The following is a 24,437-nucleotide window of genomic DNA, read 5'->3' as shown; positions in this document are numbered from 1 at the left end:
TGGTTAAGCGAGGCACTGGGCTTTGGAAAGGAGGTGTGAAGGCTCTGGGAGGGTCCTAGAACCCTCCCGTCTCCTTCCCAAAGCTGGGCAAGCACCAACCAGGCTTTAGGAAGGAGGGTGGGGGAATTTAGGACCCTTCCCAAAGCAAGAACTTACTAGGCATTGGGAAGGAGGTGGGGAGGTGCCCTCTTGGCTCAGTGCCCTGTGCGGGAGAACCAGTCATGCTGTCCTAAGTCCACCTCTGGGTGCTCGGCTGTCACATTCTGCCCTCATTGCCAACATCAGCCCCACAAAAGTGCATCACAGTAAGCAAGGCTCGAGGACTCCAGTGCATGGACCACTCTGATCAGGCTACCCTGGTCCAGGAATGGTGGCAGCAGGCGTGGCAGCCAAAGCCGGTGGAAATCTTTTCTAGCCACAGAGATCACTGGGGTCTCTAGTGATAAAGATGGAGCGTTATCTTTTTCCCCACTGAGGTTGGGTGCATCTGGGCAGGATGCTGAGACACATGCCAACACATCAGGAGACATCTTGCCACTGGGGAGCCTAGTTATGCCACACACACACCTGATCAGGGCCTGATCTGGGTTCTCCAAAAACCAGGGATGAAGACATGACCCCGGAGGCATTCTTGGATCACAGCTCCCATCACCCCAAGCCAGCATGGCATGCGCTCAAAAACATGGAATCCAGGAATGTGATGAGATTTTCCTGCCCACCCACCGGAAGAGCAACCCTTTTGATCAGCAGGTTTAAAAGAAAAAGAAAAAACCATCCCCGGGCAAGAAGGGTTAAAAATGTGAAGGACCCAAAAATAAACTGGTAACTGCCATTTTCCAAAGCCACAGAATCAAAGGCACTTACGTTCCACTCGAAGCCTCCGATCGCGATCCCGGCGGCTGCCCCCGTCCCGGCCAGGCCTACAAAATGGCCGCTCCCAATGTTGCTGGCAAACAGAGAGGCACCAATCTGGAAGCAGAAAGGAGAGATGTCCTTTAGCCTGAGGGAGGAAGGTGGGCTGGGAGTCACCTAGGTATGGGGCAACAAAACCAGACCCTTCTAGTGCCCCCATTTTCCAGGGACAACCCTGGATATACAGAAGCCGTCCCTGTTTCCAGTTTGATCCCAAAATGTCCCACTTTTCCTTAGGACATCCCTATTTTCACTGGAGGGTATGGAGTTACGCGAACCCTAAGCCAAGGAGATAAGTAACTGCACAACCTTTAGAAGACAGCCCTGTATAGGGAAGTTTTTTTAATGTTTCATGTTTTATTATGTTTCTATATATGTTGGAAGCTGCCCAGAGTGGCTGGGGAGAACCCAGTCAGATGGGCAGAGTATAAATAATAAAAATTTTACTACTATTTTTATTATTTATTATGGAATAGGACGTCCCTATTTTCATCGGAGAAATGTTGGAAGGTATGCAAAATCCCTTGCGGCTCCATATGATACCTATCGTAAACTTTTGTGGGTTGGAGCCTAGAGTTCCCCACATGGATTCCAGCAGCATTAACACATCGGACATGATTGCAGCAAGATCTGAGTTTAAATGCATAGATCTGCTGCTTTTGCAGCACCTTTGGACCTCAGCCTCACATCCCCAGAGGCAGAATTAGACCCAACGCCTAGCCCTCTTCCAGGGGAAAGCAACATGAAGACCTCCCAGGGTCCTTGGACCACAACCAGGGCCAGCAGCCGGCCCAACTGTGAGACAGCGTGGCTCGAGCGCCACAAGCGGTCTGTCAGGGCAGCCCCTGCATCCGAATACGTACAAATGGACTATGGGAGTTCCAATGGTCCTGGGAGTTTGCCTCCTGCAGGCCTCGGTCCAGTATATCTGAAGGAGCATCTCCACCCCCATCGTTCTGCCTGGACACTGAGGTCCAGTGCCGAGGGCCTTCTGGCGGTTCCCTCACTGCGAGAAGCCAAGTTACAGGGAACCAGGCAGAGGGTCTTCTTAGTAGTGGCACCCACCATGTGGAACACCCTCCCACCAGATGTCAAAGAGAAGAACAACTACCAGACTTTTAGAAGACATCTGAAGGCAACCCTGTCTAGGAAAGGTTTTAATGTTTGATGCATTGCTGTATTTTAATATTGTGTGGGAATCCGCCCAGAGTGGCTGGGGAAACCCAGCCAGATGGGTGGGGTATAAATAATAAATAATAAATAATTATTATTATTATTTCCTCTCACAGCCTCACCACCCAGCGGGCAAACAATGGAAGCAGAGCTCGTGCCAACACCCATTTGGCGATTGTTCCTTGGTTGACCTAGACAGAGTTGCTTCTTTACAAGGCAGCTGTTGTCACCATTTTAAGAGCCAGCGTTCGTGTGAGGGCAAGTTGGCTTGCAACACTTTGCCTGCACTGTCCTGTCTGGCTTCATTCAGTGGGGGAGTTCCCTTCTCATTTTAATCCGCAAAGTGTCTTGTTCTCCATCTTTAAGCCTCCGGGATAGGGAAGGGCAAGGGCAGCTTCTTCTCTCTCTCTCTCAGTTTCCCTTCAATTAATGATTAAGGCTAATGCCGGGTAATTAGGAACGCTTTCCCAGGAAAATGATTAACCACAATGGATTCCATGTCTCTGCAATTCTGCTTGGAACGGACTTCTAGCAGATGGATATCTCCATCGAAGAGAAGGCTGAGGCGTTCAGACACAACACGATAGCCTGGCATCTGCACAAAAGGGGAGCTTTTACCATTTCTCAGCCTTGCTCCCAAACTTCCCTTAACCCAGAAGTTTTCACTCAAACCGAGAGGTTCGAGTCCATGGCTCCCTTGACCAACTACATCTTTCTGTGGGTCCCCTGTGGGGCTCAGGTGCCCAGTTGTGTCACCCTTCACCTGCAGAGCTGGCAGCCCCTCACCCCTTTTATGGACACCCTCCCTTGTGAAGGGTTCCCTCAGCCCCTTCTCCTCTCTCTCCTTTCCTCAGAAATCCTTGCTTGCTTGCTTACTTACTTACTCCAATGCTGCCTCAGCTCCCAGCAACCAAGAACCCCTGGCTGGCCGCAGAGGCACCATTCGCCTGGAGAACTTGTAGCCAGGGCCGCTGCAACAAACAGCTGTGTGAGCCGCTGGAGGCAGAGACATGAGGGGGCAACAGAGGAGGAAGAGAAGGAAGGAGGGACGGAGGCTGGTGCTGCCCACAGAGCACCTAACCACCATTGAAGGCACCCCAGGGTGCCACAGTGGTTGAAAACCACTGCCTTAACACTATACAGTGGTACCTCAGGTTACATACGCTTCAGGTTACAGACTCCGCTAACCCAGAAATAGTACCTCAAGTTAAGAACTTTGCTTCAGGATGAGAACATAAATCGCGCGGCAGCAGCGGGAGGCCCCATTAGCTAAAGTGGTGCTTCAGGTTAAGAACAGTTTCAGGTTAAGAACGGACCTCCGGAACGAATTAAGTACTTAACCCGAGGTACCACTGTATTTTAACAGAGTGAAGCCTCTGAGCCCCTCCAAACACCTCTTCTCCTTGCGCATTCAGGGCAGTTTTTGCACAAAACGGTGTTGGGGACATTTATATGCAATCCCACTTTCAATACTGATTTGCACCTGCAGTAGTTTCTGGGAGGCCAGACCGCTTCATTTGTAATTGGTGCACTTCTTGCTGAAATCCCGTCCCTTTTCATGCTGCAAACATTTCACCTTTTTTTTTTTTTTTGGTCCAGCCCTTGTTGCACCATTGTACAAGAAGGCCCCTCTGGACAGAAATAATACCGAGCAGGCACCGCAGAAGAACTAATAGAGGAATGGTGTGTCGACAGGCCACCACGAATGCACCTCCACCCCCCAAATTTCCCCCCACTCATCCTTCTTTTAAAATGTGTCGCTCTTGTATTTATATTGTATGAATCTGCCTGCTTTGCAGGTGCTGTTTTACACCAATGTATACACACACACACACACACACACACACACACACACAAACACAAACACAAACAAACACATGATAAACCTGTTTTTCAGCAAACAAATAAGACTGATGAGACTTGGCCAAAAGTTGAGTGAGAAGAAAATATATATAAGATGTTTATTTCATCCCCCTTTCCTGCTCACACTGGCAAAGAATGAGCTGTTCCTTTTTCTACTTTGATCCTGAGATCTTTCCCCTCCAAGGGAGCATCAGGTAAGAAGGACAGCTTCTGCTTTCTGAAGGAACAAGCTCTTTCTCTTCACCTCACTGGGCACCTCACTGGAAGGTGAGTCATGCACCAGGCAATAGACCAGCCGCTGCCCTGCTCCTCCATAGTCTATCCTCAGGAGCCTTGGTGCCGTGAGGATGGGCAAAGGAGCAGAGAGAGTCTTGCCCCTCCACCGCCCACCAATAGCCAGCAGCAGCAAAGCTTTGCCCAGGCAAACCTTTGCCAATCTGGTTCCCCCTTCCACACACTGCAAAATTTCAGTTTCTCTTGGTTTCCTGTTTTTTTCCAGTCTCTTCTCCACATTTCCCTATCAGTTTGCTTTTTCTAAAAACCTCATGAAAACTCACCAGCATTTTCGCGCAAATTTCTCCTAATGGCCAACATTTTGCCTAATCTACACATTTTTTGCAAAGCACTGTCCCCCAACCTACTTTTTTCGTGTTCTTTTCTATGCACGCTTTACCCAAGCAGGTGCAATTTTGTACACATTTACTTGTCTGGAGAACCGCATTGCAAAATTCAGAGGAGTGTCCCTTTCAGAGGACATGGTTCTCTGTTTCAGTCTGCAAATTGCAAAATCGGGAAGGGCAGATCGGGTAGATTCAGCCTGTGGTCCTTTTGGAGGAAAATGAAGGGGGCTGTTTTTCAGGGGAGCTGGCTCTTTAGACACAACTTACCGGCCACCAGACCATGCTCCGGCCTGCTAAGAAGAATCCCCCAACCGTCCCACGATTTGTTGAATACATGGCCTAAGGAAGACAGAAGAGGAGATGCAATTAGAGTTACCAACCATATAACAGAGCCTGGCCACTATTCCCCATGCACTGATAAGCTCATTACAGCAATGTGCTCCTTGAGGTTGTCTGGAAGCAGCAGATACTGCAAAATGTGGCAGCTCACTGGGGCAGGATATCGCCAACACATTAACCTACTAAATTCAAGATGCCGGTTCTGGTGCCTGAAAGAGCATCTCACCGCTTGCATATCCAATCGAGGTGAGGGCCTCCTGCAGATACTGTACCATCTTATCGGGAGGTCTCTTCTGCACAATGTAGGAATGGAGCCTTTTGTGTGGTGGCACCTGTCCTTTGGAACTCTCTTCCCCATGAATATTAGATAGGCGCCTCCGCTGTTGTCTTTTTGGTGCCTGCCAAAGACTTTCCTCTTCCAATGAGAGCCTTTTAAGTGGAGATCTTTCCCAGTCCACCTCTGTGCTAGAATTGGCTGTAAGGTGTTTTTTTTAATTATTGTTTTCTCATGTATTGTTTTCTGCCCTGGGCTTCTATTGGAGGAAGGCCAGGGTATAAATGTAATAAATTAATAATATATTGAAAAGGGCATCTGGCCAAAGGATGATATCCAGTGAGTGGTCACATTCAGATCAGTGAGTTTAAGGAACCCTAATTCTAATTTAAATCCACTGACGTCAGTGAGCATCAAAACATTGACTAAACATTGCTTATTTTGTTTATGGACCACGTTTTCCTCCGAAGAGCTCAAGGCTCTCCTCCTCCCCATCTCGTCCTCACAGCAACCCTGTGAGATAGGCTAGGCTGAAAGAGGCAGCGACAGGCCCAGAAAAACATGGCTGAGTGTGGATTCGAACCCGTTTCCCAGGTCACAGTCCAACACTCTAACCCTTACACCACATTGGCTCTTATGTCGATTATGAGCTGTGACCAATATTGGTCATGCTCAGGGCATGCCTGTTGAAATTAATGGATGTGATTGATCTAGGTCCCCTAATTTCAATGGGTCTACTCTGAAGCAACATCAGTTGGCTGCAACCCCTTGACCTTAACTTGTCCGCTGATTTCATTGGGCCTGCTTGGAGTATTGACCCACCGCGAAAAGTTGATTCTATCTTAAGCCTGCCAGAAATGAAACTATCAGGTTATCCTCATAATCTCTCTGGAGTTCCAAGTGTTAAGCCCATGAGACGCATCCCAGAAACGGCTTGCAAAAGACCTCTCATGCAGTGATTTTTTTCTTAAAAAAATATTTAGGGGTACTCTCATTTTGACTCAAGAAAATCACCATTTTATAGTTCAAATCGGGGGAAATAAACACAGTACAGTGGTACTTCAGGTTACAGACGCTTCAGGTTACAGATGCTTCAGGTTACAGACTCCGCTAACCCAGAAATAGTGCCTCAGGTTAAAAACTTTGCTTCAGGATAAGAACAGAAATCACACAGCAGCAGCTCCAGAACAAATTAAGTTCTTAACCTGAGGTACCAGTGTACATGGAGAAAAGTACAAATATTCACAAAATGTTTAGGGGTATGTGTACCCCTGCATCCCTCCAACCCGGAAAAAAGCACCGCTCCCATGAACAATGGAACAGAAATGTTGGGAGCAGGATTCGGAATGGAGTCAGATCCGGAAGGAGAAAGCCTGGCATGCAGTTATCTCTCTGATGCTACAAAAAAAAAAAAAAAACTGGCATCCCTGAGCTGCTGTTTATTTAGCACCATCCCGGAAGCACTGCAGGTAGCTTGACAGCGATTATATTCATGTCCATTCGTGGCACAGATTTATTAGGTGCAATCAAGGCTCACCATTGTTTCGGTGGCAAACAGGCCTTTCGCCAAGCCTTTCCCAATGAAACCATGATGGGGGTAAATGAATGAGAACGTCGTCTGTGGGCAATGTGCCACCTGAGGCTTGTCCAGACTGGCAGTTCCTCCTGGCACCACCCTAAGTGTCATACAGAACTGCCACTGGCTGGGGCAGAGGGCAGTCGTCACCGGGGCCTGGTGGCGCTCCCTCCAAGTGCTTTGGACTACAGCTGCCCTCAGCCAACATGCCATATTTTTTGCTCTATAAGACGCACCAGACCACAAGACACACCTAGTTTTTGGAGGAGGAAAACAAGAAAAAAAAACATTCTGAATCCCAGAAGCCAGAACAGCAAGAGGGATCGCTGCGCAGTGAAAGCAGCAATCCCTCAAAGCTGTTCTGGCTTCTGGGATAGCTGCGCAGCCTGCATTCGCTCCATAAGATGCACACACATTTCCCCTTACTTTTTAGGAGGGAAAAAGTGAGTCTTATAGAGCAAAAAATACGGTAGGTGTGCTCAGACCCAGCGCCATTTGCCCATGCTGGCTGGGACTGGCGAGAGTTGTGGTCCAAAGAATCTGGAGGGCACCGCCAGGCTGGCAGAGGTTGGCATAGGAGTCTCTCTGTTTACACCCACCATGCACTATAGGGCATGGCATAGTCATAGAATTGAAGCGTTGGAAGGTACCCATGGGTCATCTAGCCTAACCCCTTACAATGCATAGTCATATGGGCAGGGAAGGGGCTACTCCGGGAAGGCCATGTTTTGCATCATTTTTAAAATAACAAATGTCATTTAATCTACATTATGGTACTTCCTACGGACCAGAGATATGTTTATTGGATGGTAGCCTTGAAATGTCTCAAAACTCGGAGATCTGCCAAGGAACACTGACGATCACCTAAACCAGGAGGTTTTCCAAACTTGGGTCTCCAGCTGTTTTTGGACTACAACTCCCATCATCCCTAGCTAGCAGGACCAGTGGTCAGGGATGATGGGAATTGTAGTCCAAAAGCAGCTGGAGACCCAAGTTTGGGAAACACCGGCATAAATGATGGTCATAGCTTCGTACCCCCAAAGTGGAGAATTCGTAATACGTTCCATTTGAACTGAAACTGCTTTGAAATGTTCTTAATTGTAATTGTTTTTAGAATGCTTTCAGCGTTTCAGACTGTTTTTGCTTTTAAATAGTGTGTCTGCTTGGTGCCCTGGAAGGACAGGGCATACATTCTAGCAATAATTCAATAAATAATAATATTCGTTACAAATGTGTGTGTGTGTGTGTGTGTGTGTTTATGCATCTACATCTTCACAAAATTCCTCAGGAGACTGTTGGTATTTGCCCATGCACATGGGAAAATGCCTTCAACAGATTCTGAGCAACTGGTCTACCTAGCCTGGCGCTCACTGTGGCTCTTTGGCATAGGGTGCCCTGCCCCACCTGGGCAGGCCCATAGCATGCCTTGAGCCCATCTCTCATTCTGCACTGCAAATGGCAGACGAGAATCAGTGTTCACCTCCCGGAAAGAGAAAGCAACCAAGCAGAAAGACTGTTTTTGCTGCTGCTGCTGCTCCTGCTGCTCATACAACTGTGACACGGCCGTTGTGTGTCCACAGAAACCAGCAAGGTAAAAAGGTAAAGGACCCCTGGATGGTTAAGTCCAGTCAAAGGCAACTATGGGGTTGTTACGCTCCTCTCACTTTCAGGCTGAGGGAGCTGGCGTTTGTCCACAGACAGTTTTCCGGGTCCTGTGGCCAGCAGGACTAAACCACTTCTGGCACAACGGAACACAGTGACAAAAGCTAGAGTGCGCAGAAACTCACCCCGTCTTGGGGATTTGAACCGCCGACCTTCTGATCAGCAGGCCCAAGAGGCTCAGTGGTTTAGACCACAGCACCACACGCGTCCTAGAAACCAGCAAACACAACGCAGTACACACCCAAATAAATCACTAGCCTGTGCAACAGCTGGATCCGAGTTCTGAAATGTGGCGTTCCACCTCAGAAGCAGCTACCTCCTGTGGAGAGCCTCGCTTTCTCTTCATTTTAAAAAGAGCAAGCATGCCTCTAGACCTCATGGTTTCTGGAAGAGAGAGAAAAGGCAAGCCATTCCCCTTGCAAGAGGAATGGGATTTTCTAGCACTCCGTATTTCCTGGTGATATATATATAACTTGACCTGCATGTTCTGCCCGTTCCTGCTTTGGAATGTAAGAAACCTACTCTCACACTGGCATCTGCATAACTAAGTAGATGTTAAGTGTGGCGTGGGGGCAGCCAGGGCAAGGGAACGGGCATCCTAGCTTCCTGGTACAATGAGACTCTCTTTGACCTCAGACAAAATCAAGCCAGCAAGCACAGTCTTGCCTTGCAATTTTCTCAGTGGTTTTGTATTCAAAACCCTCCTCACTCTCTTAGCCCATCCCTCCTGACACCTGCCCATCTTCCTTAAGAGCAGCCTTGCCCAGATGCTTTGAAAAACAACGCCCATCAGCCCCAGCCTGGATAGCCGTGGGGTGCTAAGGCTGATGGGAATTGTAGTCCAAAACATCTGAAGGTACTCCATACTAGAGAAGGCTGCTTCAGAGAGGGGAGTCCTGGGCTCTTCGAGGCCCTTCTGGACTTCTGCACAGCTCTGAAGGAGTTCAGACAGTGCAAGGACCCTGGGAGTCATTGCCACACACTGCCAGAATCAGACACCCTGACCTGCCCCACCCGGGTTCTAGGGAGCCAGTGATCTAGTCGGCTTGGCTCCTGCACATCCTTCCACTGGTTCTGCTTCTGAAACTTTAAGGGTTGCCCTTCAGACAGACGTTTCACAGGTGAAGCTCTTTTCATTTCTCTACAGCCCAGGAAAGGCACCACCTGGTGCATTACTACACAGCTGCTCTGGGAATTTCTCAGTGCAAGGGTGTGATATTATTATTAATTTGCAAATCATAAGAATGGAAGGTTTTCTGTGTGTCGGGCAAGGAGAAAAGTGGTAAAACCTTCTGCCAGGCACAAGAGCAGAGGCAGGAAAAGAGTTGGCAACCCTACTTTGAGAGGCAGTGCAGTTAAAAGTGCTGCACTAAGACCAGGGAGAGAACAGGGTTCAAATCCACTCTTGGCACTAAGACCAGGGAGAGAACAGGGTTCAAATCCCCTCTTGGCTGTGAAAGCTCACTGGGCAAGGCCCTGCCTCTCAACCTAACCTACTTCACAGGATGTTGTGAGGATAAAAGGAGGAATATCCTCAGGGAAATAATGGCCCCCCACTGCAAATAACAGTCAGGAACTGGTCCTCCCATCCCCTGCAAAAAAAAGGGAATTTGCCCAGTCCTTGAAAGCTTGCTATACACCATTCATCAACATTACAAATGAGTATCAGTTTAATACCACCAGCAAAGAATCCTGACAATTTTAGTCTGGGAAGGTGATGTCAACTCTCTGCTCATCGTTCTCCCTGAACTACAGCTCTCTGGGGAGAGGGAGCGGCTGTTCAAATACATTAATTGATTGCAAAGTTATACATCTGTTCTGTTTAAGCCTGTGGGAATAGCTTCCATTTGTCATCCACACACCCCGTGAATAAGTAATCAAGGTGAGTGTCGCTGCTGAACATGTGCAGAGTGCCTGTTGCATCTCTGCTAAAACAGCCGCAAGCATTGGGGATAAGGAGCCTGCAATAAGGAGTCAGCAGCAGCCCCCTTTGTGGCAAAAATCACGCTGTTCCCCTTTTTGTCGCTCTTTCTGCTGCCATCAAAAAGCTCATCTAGTCACCTTTCCCCCCACCTTGGCCGTGACACCTCTCAGCCACCCTAAAGCGCTCAAACCTAGGCTGCAGACATGCTTCCATTTGCCCTGGCTAGGGAAAACTTTGAATGGGTTCAGCTGAGCTGCCAAAGCCCAAGTGCAGGCACTGCCAGGGAGCTACCGCTGCGTGCTGCAGTCTCTGGAGGGCAGCAAAGGTATCAGGGGACCTCTTTGTGCAGAACCTTGGGACAGATCACACTTGCTGCTTCTCCCTCGGGTGCAGATTCCAAACGGCCAGAAAGTTTAAAAACGCTGCACACCCACAGCCTTCCTGGGAGCTCTGGCCAGGCCAGGCTGCTCTCTTCCATCACCCCAAACAACATCGCTGTATCGAGTGGCGGCTGGTCTATCCCTTTGGACTGCTAGGGCACAGGAGACTGGCAGCAGAAGCCAAAGCCAGCTCCTTCTTGTCTTGCCCCATTCTCTTCCTAAGCTGAAGGGTGAAGCAATAAAACTGCTAGCACATTTACAAAGCTAAGCTGAGTCTGGTATGGTTTCAAACTGCGTGTTGGGATTTCTGCATTGCAGGGGGTTGGACTAGATGACCCTCGGGGTCCCTTCCAACTCTACAATTCTAGGACTCCTCCTCCTCCTCCCTCCTCTACAAAGGGCAACTCTGAGACTGAGGCTGAGGAAGAGGAGGAAACTGACAGGCTGTAACCTGGGTGTAAGGAAGGAGGCAGGCAGTTCGGGGGGGCTGGCTAAGGACAGGAGGAGGAATAAGAAAAGGCTGCTGGGTCAGGCCAGCATCCTGTTCTCACAGTGACCAGCCAGATGCCAATGTGAGAGGCAGTGTGGTGTAGTGGTTAGAGCACCAGACTAGGAGCTGGGAAACCAGAGTTCAAATCTTCCCATTCAGCCATGAGGCTCACTCTGTGTGACCTTGGGGGCCAGTCACAGCCTCTCAGTCTAACCTGCCAACCAGGGGATTGAATGAGGGAAGAATCATACATGCCACCCACTGCTCTTTGGAGAAGAAGGTGGGATTTAAATGCAATAAACAAGTGTCTCTGGAAAGCCCAAAAGCAGGGCCTGAGAACAGGAGCCCCTCCTCTCCTGTGGCTTCTAGTGGCTGGCATTGCCGTTTCTGACCAGCCTCCCCTCCCTGCATCTGTTCCTATCGCTGTCCTCAGTCTCCCATCTCACCCTCCCTGCTCTTTCCTGAGGCCTCTCTCAGACATTTTGGCCCTGAGCCACTTTCTGCTGGCTCCATTTCCTTCATCCCCACCTCTGGCAACCCTGACCTCTTGCCCTGTGAGGAAGGGGTTAACCCTACAAGGAGGGAGAGGAGATTTCATACACACACACCTTGGCAGAGGCTTCTTCTTTTTTTTTAACTTATCAGATTTGCTCCAGAAAAGGAAAATCTGGTTTAAATGGATGTGAAACACAGGCTGGTATTCTGAGGTCGATGTAGACCACGGGTCAGCAAACTTTTTCAGGAGGGGGCCGGTCCACTGTCCCTCAGACCTTGTGGGGGGCCGGACTATATTTTGAAGGGGGGGGAATGAACAAATTCCTATGCCCCACAAATTTTAAATAAAAGCACTTTAAATAAAAGCACACATTCTACTCATGTAAAAACACCGGGCAGGCACCACAAATAACCCAGAGATGCATTTAAAATAAAAGGACACATTCTACTCATGTAAAAACACTCTGGTTCCTGGACCGTCCGTGGGCCAGATTGAGAAGGCGATTGGGCCGGATCTGGCCCCCAGGCCTTAGTTTGCCTACCCATGATGTAGACCCACTCCATAATAAGCACCCATCTGGAAGCGCCTGCCAGGAATTCAAGGTGGCAACCTTGAAGCACCTTTAATTTTACATGTCAAATCCACCCCTCCAAAAAAACAAAAACAAAAAAGCAATTTCTTGCCACCTTCCACTTTCTGCCCCAGAGATTCCTGGTGTCCAGCAACGATGCTGGTGACACTACACCTGTGTGGCGTCGTGGTTAGAGGGTCAGACTAGGACCTGGGAGACCAGGGTTTGAATCCCCACTCAGCCATGAAGCTGACCTTGAGGGCCGCACACTGCCTCTCGGCCTAACCTCCCTCACAGGGTTGTTGTGAGGGCAAAATGAGGAGGGGGAGAGCTGTGGGACACCCTCTTGAGCTCCTTGGAGGAAAAGGTGGCATATAATTGCAAACGCAGTAGAAACTCAGGGGGTTGTGGGCTCTCCTTCCTCTGAGGTCTCTTAAGCAAGAGGTCAGATGACCAAATGAAACACATGCGAGAAAAGTCAATGAGACCTACCCATATTCCCACTGCCAGCACTATCAAGAAGTAAAGGACAATGACAGAGATGTCTGCAGGGTTGTTGATGGCCAGTCCCTCCTCCGGGGCTGCCGTGGTCATGGCCGCGGTTGCCGCTGTGGTTGCCATCCTGCCGCTTTGGGTGCCTCTTGCCCTTCTCTTGCTCTCGGCTTTATATCGCCTGGCAGCGCCGCCAAGTTAATGATAAGCTTGCGTGGGTCTCCCTGGGCTTCCACGATGTCTAATGTGTAACCGAGATCTCTGCTCCCTCTCCCTCTCTCCTTGGGATGCCTGAAGTCCTCCTAACAGGCGTGGCTCCGTCCTGGCATGATCACCAAGGGTGGCTGCTTCTTTCCTCTCTAAAGGCTGCCAGGAGCAAGCCCTGTCTTCCTGGGTCCTGCAGCAAGAGGTACTTAAGGCTTTTGTAGCCCTGGAGCAGGTGGTTTGGCAGGAGGCAGCGGAAGAAGGAGGGGTTTGACTCCAGCCCTGCTCAAGGAACCCAGAGCCCAGCCTGAAGTGGTTCTTCCAGACTGGCTGGTCCGACCCTGGTGCAGAAGTGCCCACTAATCGCCCAGAATTTGGGAGAGGGGGAGAAGGAGGGCTGTGAGCTTCGGGGACACCCCAGGAAGTTAGGAGTGGCATTCCTGCTGCGACGTGTCGTCAGTCTTCATGGCTCCCAGCTGGAGGAGAGACTAGACCCTGGCACCACCCAAGGGAAGCAGGAAAAGAAGAGGAAGACATGTTAATTGATTCCTCTAAGGAGATGGAGAGAGCCACAGAATGCAACACTTACAAAGTGGGAAGGAGTCAGAGAATCTGCTTGGCATGCAGAATGTGCCAAGGTCAACTCCTGACATCTCCAGGTAGGGCTGGGGGGAAACTCCCTGCCTGGACCCTGGGCAGATGCTGCCTGCCAGTTAGCATAGACAACGCTGAGTTAGATGGACCAATTGTGTGGCTCAGTATTGCCAAGGGCCTTAGCTCAATGGCTAAGCGTCTGCTTGGCATGCACAAGGTCGCAGGTTCAATCCCCAATGGCCTCTCCAGGTAAGGCAAGGAGAGACTCCCTACTAGAAACCCTAAATTCTGCCCATCAGTGCAGACAGTGCTGAACTAGATGGACCAATTGTCTGACTTAGCGTGTCCTTCGCCAACTTGGAAAAACTTTTGACGTCCCCATTTTGCCCCGCCCTGTTCCTTGAACTCCAGACAAAACCCCCAAACTGATTCTTCTCAAAAGTCTGAGATAGGAGAGGGGTAAAGTTTGCCAATAAACCACAATATATATAAACCACAAATGCTCCCATGATCTGTGGTGGCATGAAAAGTCTTAAATGGGAAGGAAGACCCAAGAGTTGTGCCCCAGAATCCTCTGCGGCCCTTGCAAGGGATCATGGGAGCCACATCTTAGATGCAACACATGGCAGGAGGAGAGTCAAAGGTCTGTGGCTCTACAGGGGGCTTTGAAACAATTCCTAGGAAATAATCCATTAAAAAACCCATGCTACTGCTGTGTCCACACTCTCATCTACTGTGCATCCAGAGTTCTCCCACCGCTGGTTTGAGAAGCAGAGTAAACAGGGCATGATCCACACTAATCCAAATCTGTTGTTTATTCAGAAATTCTGTGCGTTGATGCATTTACTCCCCAAACCAGCTTCAATCCGAATTGAGAAAAACAACAGCCTTGATGTGTTTTAAGCAGGTCTTGTACACGAAGCCCACATGCAAACGAATTGAAATGCTTGTGACGTATCTAATAGATTATGTCTGTTTTAAAGGAGACACTTTCCAGAAATGTGAAATTGAAAGGGGTGAGGAGAACTGCGGTGGTTGTTTTTCTTAATAAAAAGAGTTACGGAAATAAATCCTTCAATGAATCACCTGCCAGGGAGGTGACTTTGTTGTGGAGATTTATGAATTGGAAAGAAAACGTGTCTAGCTACTATTGCACAGGCTTTTCTCCTCCCTGCTAGTTTTGGGGAAAGGTTTTCCCCATTCTTTTAGATGTTCTTACCAAAGACTGCTTACCTTGGCCAGGGTACATTTGAGCTGGCAGCTGAACAGGGAAGCAGCTGGATTAACAACAGAATGCCAAATGCAGAAAAATTCCCCCCACTTCACCAAGACTGTAACCCCAAACACATGAGCAATAAGTGCCTCTCAGCACACCCTTACGTCTGAGTAAATATGCGCAGGATGGTGCTTTGAGAAGAAGTGTTTACTTGTGGTATGCACTCTGCACAAGAACCTTGTTTTAAAGCGCCCAGCTTTCCCCAAGGAATTCCCCGCAGAACTACATTTCCCAGCACACTTTGCAAACTACAGTTCCCGGGATTCACTTTAAATGTATGGTGTGTTGGTAGGGTTGGCCCTACCCTTAAAGGTAAAGGGTAAAGGGACCCCTGTCCATTAGGTCCAGTCGTGACCAACTCTGGGGTTGTGCACTCATCTTGCTTTATTGGCCGAGGGAGCCGGCGTACAGCTTCCGGGTCATGTGGCCAGCATGACTAAGCCGCTTCTGGCGAACCAGAGCAGCTCACGGAAACACCGTTTCCCTTCCTGCTGGAGTGGTACTTATTTATCTACTTGCACTTTGACGTGCTTTTGAACTGCTAGGTTGGCAGGAGCAGGGATTGAGCAACGGGAACTCACCCCGTCACCGGGATTTGAACTGCCAACCTTCTGATCAGCAAGTCCTAGGCTCTGTGGTTTAACCCACAGCGCCACCCACATCCCGGCCCTACCCTTAGGGAGGTGTGAAAGCCCCCTCAGACAGCTGATTTGGGGTAGGAAGCGAATCACCAGTCACTTAATGCATAATTATTGCATTAACTGAATTTTTTATTACTGCATTTTTACTGCCAGGGAGTGGGAGGGGCCCTCGTGGAATAATATTCTCAGATGGCAAAATAACTAGACTGACCCTGGGTACTGTGGCACCTTGATTTGGGGCTGGGCTGGAAGGGGGACACTGTTTGATGCTTTGCCAGCCCCGTTCATTTTGTTCATCAACACCACCCAAAAGACAGGGGGTTTGGTTTTTTTGTTTACATCCAATAGTCTTCCACTGGAACAAGGGTTGCCAACTTTTTTCTTGACAGGGCTCCAGTGCCTTTAAAAGGCTGCAGAGCAGGGAAAGATCAAGCCAGTGAAGCTTCTCCCACCACTGAATCCAACTCCATGCCTGATAGAATGTCTTCTGCTGGCTTAATGGTACAGCTGCCAAAGGCACAAGAGCATGGTCAGAGAAAAACAGTTGGCAACCCTGTTGTTGTTTAGTTGTCTCCACCTCTTCGTGACCCCATGGACCAGAGCACGCCAGGCACTCCTGTCTTCTACTGTCTCCCGCAGTTTGGTCAAACTCATGCTGGTGGCTTCAAGAACACTGTCCAACCATCTCGTCCTCTGTCATCCCCTTCTCCTTGTGCCCTCCATCTTTCCCAACATCAGGGTCTCTTCCAGGGAGTTTTCTCTTCTCATGAGGTGGCCAAAGTATTGGAGCCTCAGCTGGACATGCAGACATCATTGGATAAGAGTGTTTATCTTCACATCTCCTTAGCTGCAGATTGTTGCAGCTAAGGAGATGAGATGTGGGGTGTTTTTTCGGCTTTGTTTTGTTTTTTGAGAAGCTGCTGTTAAAGATGCAAGTGCAGTCTGGCCTGGGTTTTCCTGGCCATTTGGCAACAAACAGCATTACAATACAGTCTAGGTACCAACACATTCCTGACGTTAAGATTCCTGCCTTTATCTTGGATTAAAATTGATTGTTTTATCTCTCTGGACAAATCCACAAAACCAAAGCTTTCCACTCCTACCACAAAACTAACATTTGGTGTGGAAGGATTTACTGACCTGCTGATCTTTCAAGTTGACACTTCCTTTTAAAATCGTGATTAAGGCTCACAGACTTGGAGCCTGCAGAGTATCAGTGGCTAAATTGGCCACCGATGGCTCGATCTGCTGTCACCTCACAGGAAGCAACTGGAGGACCCCCAAGGCCTGAAAGTGGGAAGAATGTTTCCAGGATGCTGTGATTCTGCCCTCCAAGAGAGATAGACAGCCAATCAGGGAGCAGCTGGAAGCTCTGGGTGTTTGGGGTGACAGTTAGAGGCAGTTGGTCAGAGAACAGGAAGTGAAGTCTGTCCATGGACAGGATGCTGCCAAGCCATCCACTCTGATGGGGGGTGGGGTGCCTCTTTGCCACTGCTATGGATGCAGACAGCCGCTGGTTTGGAACTTGGATAGAGGAGGCCAGACTCTCCAAGTGTCTCTATTTTCCAGGGACATCCCTGATTTAGAGAAGCCGTCCCAGTTTCTGATTTGATCCTGGAACGTCCCGCTTTTCCTTAGGATGTCCCTATTTTCATTGGAGAAATATTGGAGGGTAACTATTTGAAGAGCAACTGTAATTAGTAGGACTACAAGAAGTTTTTTTAAGGAGAAATATATGAAATATTGCAAAATAGAGAAAGGAGAGAGATTTTAGTTATGAAATGTAAAGGTAATGGTGAAAGTAAGAAATGTATATTAAGTGAATAGATTGGAAAATTTTCAGACGTGATTGATGGAAGTCCAAAAAATTGTATAAGATATAAAAGTATGTTTAATTAGTTGAAAATGATATGTTAAAAACTAATAAAAAATATATTTTTTATTTTTTTAAAAAAAGGAGAAATGTTGGAGGGTATGGAGTTATCCAACCCCCGAGCCATCTGAAGGCAATCCTGTACAGGGAAGTTTTTTTAAACGTTTAATGTTTTATTATGTTTATATTGTATATGTTGGAAGCTGCCCAGAGCGGCTGGGGCAACCCAGTAAGATGTGTTGGGTATAAATAGTAAAATTATCATTGTGGAATTGGATGTCCTTATTTTCATTGGAGAAACGTTGGAGGGCATGGGAGTCCATTAGCTACATAAAACTCCCCTCTCTGCCCCTCACAAACATTTTGGTGATCTGCACCAGTAACAAGCATGCCTGAATGCCTAACTTAATGTTACAGTATATTATGCGGCTTTCCAAATCAAATCTTTGATCCTGTTGGTCAGGGGAAGAACAGAGGACCGTTGGGTCCAACTTGAGATTGTCCCTTCCACATATCTTCAATGAGAGGCCAACCTTTATCCTTGAAGCAGGTAAGGAAAATAGACAATCCATTGACAAAATCAGTACTGTTGGTGGGGAGAACATGGAGTGAAACACTGGCCTTGACCCTTTGCCATTGGTCCCTATCCTGGATTACCCAGCTTTCAGACACACAGACAAGTATCAACAATTCAAGGACTGGGAAGCCATGGGAATTTACACTGTTTTTGACCTGCTTCCCAGAGGGAAAGCAATTTCCAAAGAGGAAATACAAAGTAAATTAATCATCATCAATCTTTATTACGGTCCGGAGACCCAACAAAACATTACAAATTATTACAGAGTTCATACAGTCTACCTCCAGGTTAATCAAGCACTTTGTTTGGAGTATAGGGCTCGTTTGTTCTTGCAACCACCGATAAAAACTTTGCCACTGCCAACGTTCTAGCTTTTGTCCGGTCTTCCAGTAGGAACCTGACATAGTGAGCCTCTGACTTTCCCAGGAAAGGCACCAGCAAGGGTAGTATCAGTTCAGCCCTGGCCTGCTCATACTTCGCGCAATGTAACAAAATATGATCTATGGAATCAATGTCTTGAGCACACGAGCAAAGTCTGTCCTGGTAGGGAACTCCTCTCAACCTACCATCCAGCACTGCAGAGGGGAAGACATTCAGTCTGGCTTTGGTGAAAAGCCTTCGATAGTTAGGTACTGTTAGGTTTTTGATGTAAGATGTTAACTCAAAGACATACCCATATTGAACTCCTGCTGCCAGCGGACTACAGACTGCGTGTGACCGAGATCGCAAGTCACTGTGTGCATTGTCCCATAATCTTTGCTTTAAAACCTTTTGGGCGCCTTCATAGCCCAGGTAATACAGTAGGGGGGGAGACAGACCAATAGAGGTGGCTTTTTTAGCCATGGTTTTCTGCCATTTGCTGACAAATTCCTCATTGGTCAAATGTTGGTACAGACCCATCCCTAGATTAAACACTGAAATCCTGAGCCAATGTTTTAGGGCAGCCCACCACGCTCTAGCTGAAATTGGGCATTCACCAGCTTCCAACAGAAGTACGGAGTTAGGGACGCAGTTAGGTACCTGCAGCAGAGATCGTATAAATTTTGCCTGAAAGCCATCTAGCTTTGGCAGGTCCCCATTATGCCTACAGGAGTTGGGAAACGGGCTTTGCGTTGAAAACCCTTAAGGCTGCTGGAACATATTTGCCGCCCTTTGTGAAGAAGAATCTATGTATGGCTAGCTTTGTAATCTCCGCCTTTTGAAGGGAGGTTTGCCAATGGTGCTTCCAAGATCCTGTATGATGGAATGTGAGCCCTAGGTAACTGAAGTATTTTACCTGTTCAAGGTTATGGCCATCCAGCACCCATTTAGACTGGGAGAATCTTCTTTCGAAGACTAAAATTTTAGATTTTTCATAATTAATGGATAAACCATTTCCAGAACAGTAATCAGAAAATTTCCTCAACAGATAATTCAAGCCCGGTCTGGAACGCGAGATGATGGCCGCGTCATCAGCATACAACAACAGAGGGGTCCTTCTCATTCCTATTTTTGGAATGTGTCCATCTGGGTCCATTAAGTTCTCTTCTAGGTCATTTAAGAATAGACAAAACAATGTGAGGAAGTAAATTAAAAGATTCATTATTTCGTGCTTCATTTGGAATGCAGGGAAGAGGGCCTACTACACACACTTAGCTTGTTTGAATGCTTGTGCAACAGGCCAGCATATGACCTGAAGAGTGCTGCTTCCCTAATATAAAGCTATCTATTAAATTAGGAAGCTGGGGCTGTTGGAGGCCCCTGAATTGTATGGGAATCAGAAATAGGCCACCAAAACAAAGATCCCTAATGGGAGGTGTTAAGTTGTGGGTGAACATATCAGATGACACAGTGATTATTCAGCTCTTGTTTATTCACAGGCCAGAACAGAACTGAACTGAAGGGTTCAGCCAGCCTGCTTATATAGAGCTCCAGTACAACGCAACAGTAACCACTTTCTGTAACTATCCAATCACTGAACATCACTTTCAATCCCTTATTTGCATATGTGGACCTGAGTGAAAACTATCTACAGTATCCCCCTGCTGGCCCAGGGTGAGAACTTCAGTACATAACAGGAGGGTATCTGGGTCACCATCTCCCCTTTAAACCATCTCTGCTTGCTTATAGGAGGCCTTCTTCACTGGATGCCAATTGAGCTGGCAAAGATTAATCCCTCCCTTTCCCCTTTATGTTGAAAGGCTGTGGAAAGCAATCTCCATGATATCCACAATTACAAGCCAGCTTCTTTCTCCAAATCCTGCCTCAGCCCTACTATCTTTAGACATAGACTTGGGCTCCACCTTGCACCACAGAGAACTAGTAGGCTTCTTACTGACCGCAGCACAATTAGCGATAGCTCAACCACAGAAGAACCAGTCTGATATACACCCCTAAAAGTATGGGGAAATAATACATGGGATACAGCACTGTCTGAGCATCTCAGCAGACAACAGGAGGGCAATTAAAGGCATAATGAAAAGAGATACCTTCCAAGAAACGTGGACCCCTTTCTTTAACTGTGTTAATGACCCAAATCAAGACCTTGTTATATCAACTGCTCAGTGGAGAGGTTATGTTAAGTAATATGTTCGAATACTGAATGTGTAAGATTATATCTAAAGTCGCAAGAGTCTTGATTGTACAAGGATGGAAGAATGAGGAAACCCCGACCAAAGAACAGTGGCAAGAGAAATTGATGAACCATGCAGAACTGGCCAAACTGACATACAATCTGCGAGATAAGGACAACTGTGACTTTAAAGAAGAATGGGAACTTTTTACAAATTACTTAAACAAAAAAACAAACAAAATGAATTGGACTCTTTGGCAGGTTTTGAATAAACACACACAAATTTATTGTTTGCTAACTGTTGCGGAAATTACGGGGGGGGGCACATCTTTAAAGTTGTTTAATGTTACAAATATTGTGCCTGAATGTACCCTTTCAGCTTGACAGCTCAGGGAAGTTACCAAGCTTTAAAAATAATATAAAATTAACTCCTTGCCAGTTTCCTCCATTCCAAAGCTATTCTCCCCTTGAAAAAGGACTCCAGGAAGTTCCCAGAAGTGACAATTGCTGGGCTCATTGTTAGCCAAGGGAAGCCAAATCTCATCACCTGACTTGTCTCATGCTCCAGACATGCAAAGGAAGTTCTATGGTACTTTTGGGTGGTGGGTACTTAAGACATATTTGTCTATGCTAATCTTATACTTGTGTGTTGCCCTGACACATCTGCCTATGCTAATCATGTGTAACCCTCCCCTTTTGTGACATGGCAGTGATGTAGCAATGATGTATCAATGATGCTGTACGAAGTGTATTCTGGGATATGGTGGGAAAGTTTTAAAAGTCCTTGTCACCCCATCCTCTGGGTTCAATCTCCTTTTGAATCTGTTGCGCAATAAACTCGGATCTTCAGCAATTTGCTCTGTTTGTTGGCTGGACTCCTTCTTTATTCCGCAGGGACCTGCGGGCTCTGCCCAACAAGATGGGTGACTGAGCAGCCTCACACCTAGATTTTTCCATGACACTAACATAGTAGAAAGAGAATATAAGGATATAGACAATTTTGCAGTATGCAGAGAATAATATGTGTTGAGAAATCAGAGAGAGTTGCTGAGGGAAGTCTCTGGGGGAGGGGAAGGAGGGTTTGGGGGGGGAATAATGAATATGATATGTTTTGATAAGTTGTTATATTGAAATTGCTAATAAATATACTTTAAAAAAAGATTATGTCTAAAGTCAATGGACAGAACAAACACCATCAGATGTATTGCTGGATAAGTGCTTAATGGTTCCGGGGGGTTTTGTTGTTGTTGTTGTTTAGTTGTTTAGTCGTGTCCGACTCTTCGTGACCCCCTGGACCAGAGCACGCCAGGCACTTCTGTTTTCCGCTGCCCCCCGCAGTTTGGTCAAACTCATGCTGGTAGCTTCGAGAACACTATCCAACCATCTCGTCCTCTGTTGTCCCCTTCTCCTTGTGCCCTCCATCTTTCCCAACATCAGGGTCTTTTCCAGGGAGTCTTTTCTCAGAAATGGCCAAAGTACTGGAGCCTCAGCTTCAGGACCTGTCCTTCCAGTGAGCAATCAGGGCTGATTTCCTTCAGAATGGATAGGTTTGATCTTCTTGCAGTCCATGGGACTCTCAAGAGTCTCCTCCAGCACCATAATTCAAAAGCATAAATTCTTCGGCGATCAGCCTTCTTTATGGTCCAGCTTTCACTTCCATACACTACTGGGAAAACCATAGCTTTTACTATATGGACCTTTGTTGGCAAGGTGATGTCTCTACTTTTTGGTTTTTTGGTATTTGTTTAAACACCAATTTTAAGAAATTGTTGGTGGTTTCTCCCCTGCACTTGCCATATTCCTGTATGCCAGCCATCCCCAACCCTGGCAGCCTCCAGTTCCTTTGGACCTACCAACTCACATTGGCCCACAGCCAGTACAGTGGCACAACGCTGCTGGGGCTGATGGGAATTGTAGTCCAAAGACTGCTGGAGGCTGCCAAGCTGCAGAAGGATGCTCATTCAATTCATTCCGTCTGCACTTGCTTCTCTTCCACTGGCTCCATTTTTAAGGGGGAGGGCGAATGATATCCCGGTAGCATTCAGCCAATAGCTTCAGGGTCAGAAGCGGCAAGCTGGACATCATGGGGTGCTTTAAGTCCCCTGTACATGCCGTGAGGCACGACAGGTGCCAGTGATAACTGCAAGGTGCACACACCACCCATTCAGAGAGCTGACTAGGAGAGAATGGGTGTGCTGGTCCCGAGGGTTAACCGTGCAGCGAGGTCCGTGTCCAGTCCAAGGTCGAGGGTGCAGTATGGAGGCTGTCCATCAAAGCTGAAGCTGGGTCCAAGGCAGGGAGTTGGGTGGGGTCAGGAATTCTGGCAGAAGAGCAGGACAGGGTGCAGGCAGGAACAGGCTACCAACAATGTTGCTCCCACAACCTGGGACTAGGGCTGGCTGGCTTTTATCTGCCCCAAGGTATAGGTCCACAGGTGACTCGCCTCTCCTGGCCTGGAGGCGAGCACTCCTCCTGCAGGAACTTAGTTCCCTCCACCTCTCTGCCCTGACTCTCTGCCCCTCAGGAGAGGCCGGAAGGTTACCAGACCCAGAGGCAACCTCAGCTTCCTCTGACGGGGCTGAGAGTGGAGCACCTTCAGGCAATGGGTCCTCCATCACCTCAGGAGCCAGAGCAGACTCAGCTGATGCCTGCACCTGAGGAACCAGCACAGGTGAGGACCCTTCAGGCTCAAGCCCCAGCCCTGGCTTAGCTGGTTCTGGAGGCGGAGACTCCTGTGCAGGCTGGGATTCCTCAGGTTCAGCCTCCGAGTCCGAATCCCTGCTTGGCAGGGGGTTGGACTCGATGGCCCTTGTGGTCTCTTCCAACTCTATGTTTCTATGTTTCTATGATCCCAGGCCATCACAATGGGAAAGGGGGTCATAAGAAGAGCCCTGACGGATCACGACATTGGCCCATCTAGTCCAGGATCCTGTTTTCACAGGGACCAACCAGATACCCCAATAGGGGATAATATATCTTGGGAATTTATAATAAAGAATTTGGAACTAATGGCCATCGGACAATCATTTATAAAAGGAATAAAAGTGATATGTTCTTATCAAAAAGCAAAATTGATAGTAAATAACATAATGACAGAAAATATTAAAATTATGAAAGGTACAAGACAGGGGTGTCCATTATCACCATTACTATTCATATCGGTACTGGAAATCGTCCTACGGACAATAAGGAGAAATGAAAAAATAAAAGGAATTTCAATTGGTCGGAAGGAACATAAAGCCTTTGTGGATGACTTGGTATTAACAATAGAAGAGCCACTAACCAGTGCCAAGGAAGTACTAGAAGAGATTGAATAATTTGGACACGTAGCAGGTTTTAAATTGAACAAAAAGAAAACTCAAATGATAGTTTGAAATATGAAACAAGACTTGGTGGATATGTTGTAGCAACAGATTGGTATAGAAGTGGTCAAAAAAATTAAATATTTAGGAATATGGTTAGTGTCAAAGAATACAGATCTTTTTCAGAATAATTATATTTCAGTGTGGAACGGAATTAAAAGAGAACTGGAAGTATGGCGAAGGATGAAATAATCATTTTGGGGAAGGATTGCTGTTGTTAAAATGAATGTGCTACCAAATATGTTATTTTTTTTCCAATCAATTCCAATAAAAAACCAGAAGCATTTTTACTTGGCATTGTAGGGGATGATATTGATAGACAGGATTGTAAGTTGTTTTTATATGCAATGGCGGCAGCAAGAATATTATTGGCACAAAAATGGAAGCAAGAAGAATTACCGACCAAAGAAGAATGGCAAATGAAATTAATGGACTATGGAGTAAATATTTGAACTATTTGAAAAGCAACTGTAATAAACAGATTACGCTAGTAGGATTGCAAGAAGTTCTGTAAGGAGGACTATTTGAAACATTGCAAGAAAGACTATGATGAGAATTATTAAAGACAATTAAAAGTAATAGAGAAA

General features: G+C 47.3%; 1 protein-coding gene and 1 long non-coding RNA gene across 6 annotated transcripts in view; one reads left to right on the top strand and one right to left on the bottom strand.

Annotated features, from left to right (window-relative positions):
* The window catches only part of SLC5A1 (solute carrier family 5 member 1), a 33,260-nt gene extending 20,089 nt beyond the window's left edge, over positions 1-13,171 (bottom strand). The window contains exons 1-3 of the mRNA XM_083478639.1: positions 12,773-13,171; positions 4,836-4,907; positions 865-969 (exon numbers count right to left, since the gene is read on the bottom strand). Coding sequence (XP_083334765.1) covers positions 865-969; positions 4,836-4,907; positions 12,773-12,901 — 306 coding nt within the window. The 5' untranslated portion in view covers positions 12,902-13,171. The remainder of the gene's footprint in view (positions 1-864; positions 970-4,835; positions 4,908-12,772) is intronic.
* Positions 13,172-13,553: 382 nt separating this feature from the next.
* LOC310695011 lies at positions 13,554-21,343 on the top strand. Of its 5 annotated transcripts, none has more exons than XR_014519849.1 (3): positions 13,554-13,568; positions 17,445-17,910; positions 19,797-21,343. It is a non-coding gene; the product is annotated as an uncharacterized lncRNA (long non-coding RNA). The 5 variants fall into 5 exon arrangements; XR_014519850.1 differs by lacking the exon at positions 13,554-13,568 and adding an exon at positions 13,621-13,635; XR_014519851.1 differs by lacking the exon at positions 13,554-13,568 and adding an exon at positions 14,314-14,477.
* The last annotated feature ends 3,094 nt before the right edge of the window (positions 21,344-24,437 follow it).

The sequence above is a fragment of the Podarcis liolepis genome (genome assembly GCF_965112155.1).
Source record: "Podarcis liolepis genome assembly, chromosome: 15".
Lineage (NCBI taxonomy): Eukaryota > Metazoa > Chordata > Lepidosauria > Squamata > Lacertidae > Podarcis > Podarcis liolepis.
The sequence above is the reverse complement of the archived record's forward strand: the minus strand, read 5'-3'. Positions and strand labels throughout refer to the sequence as shown.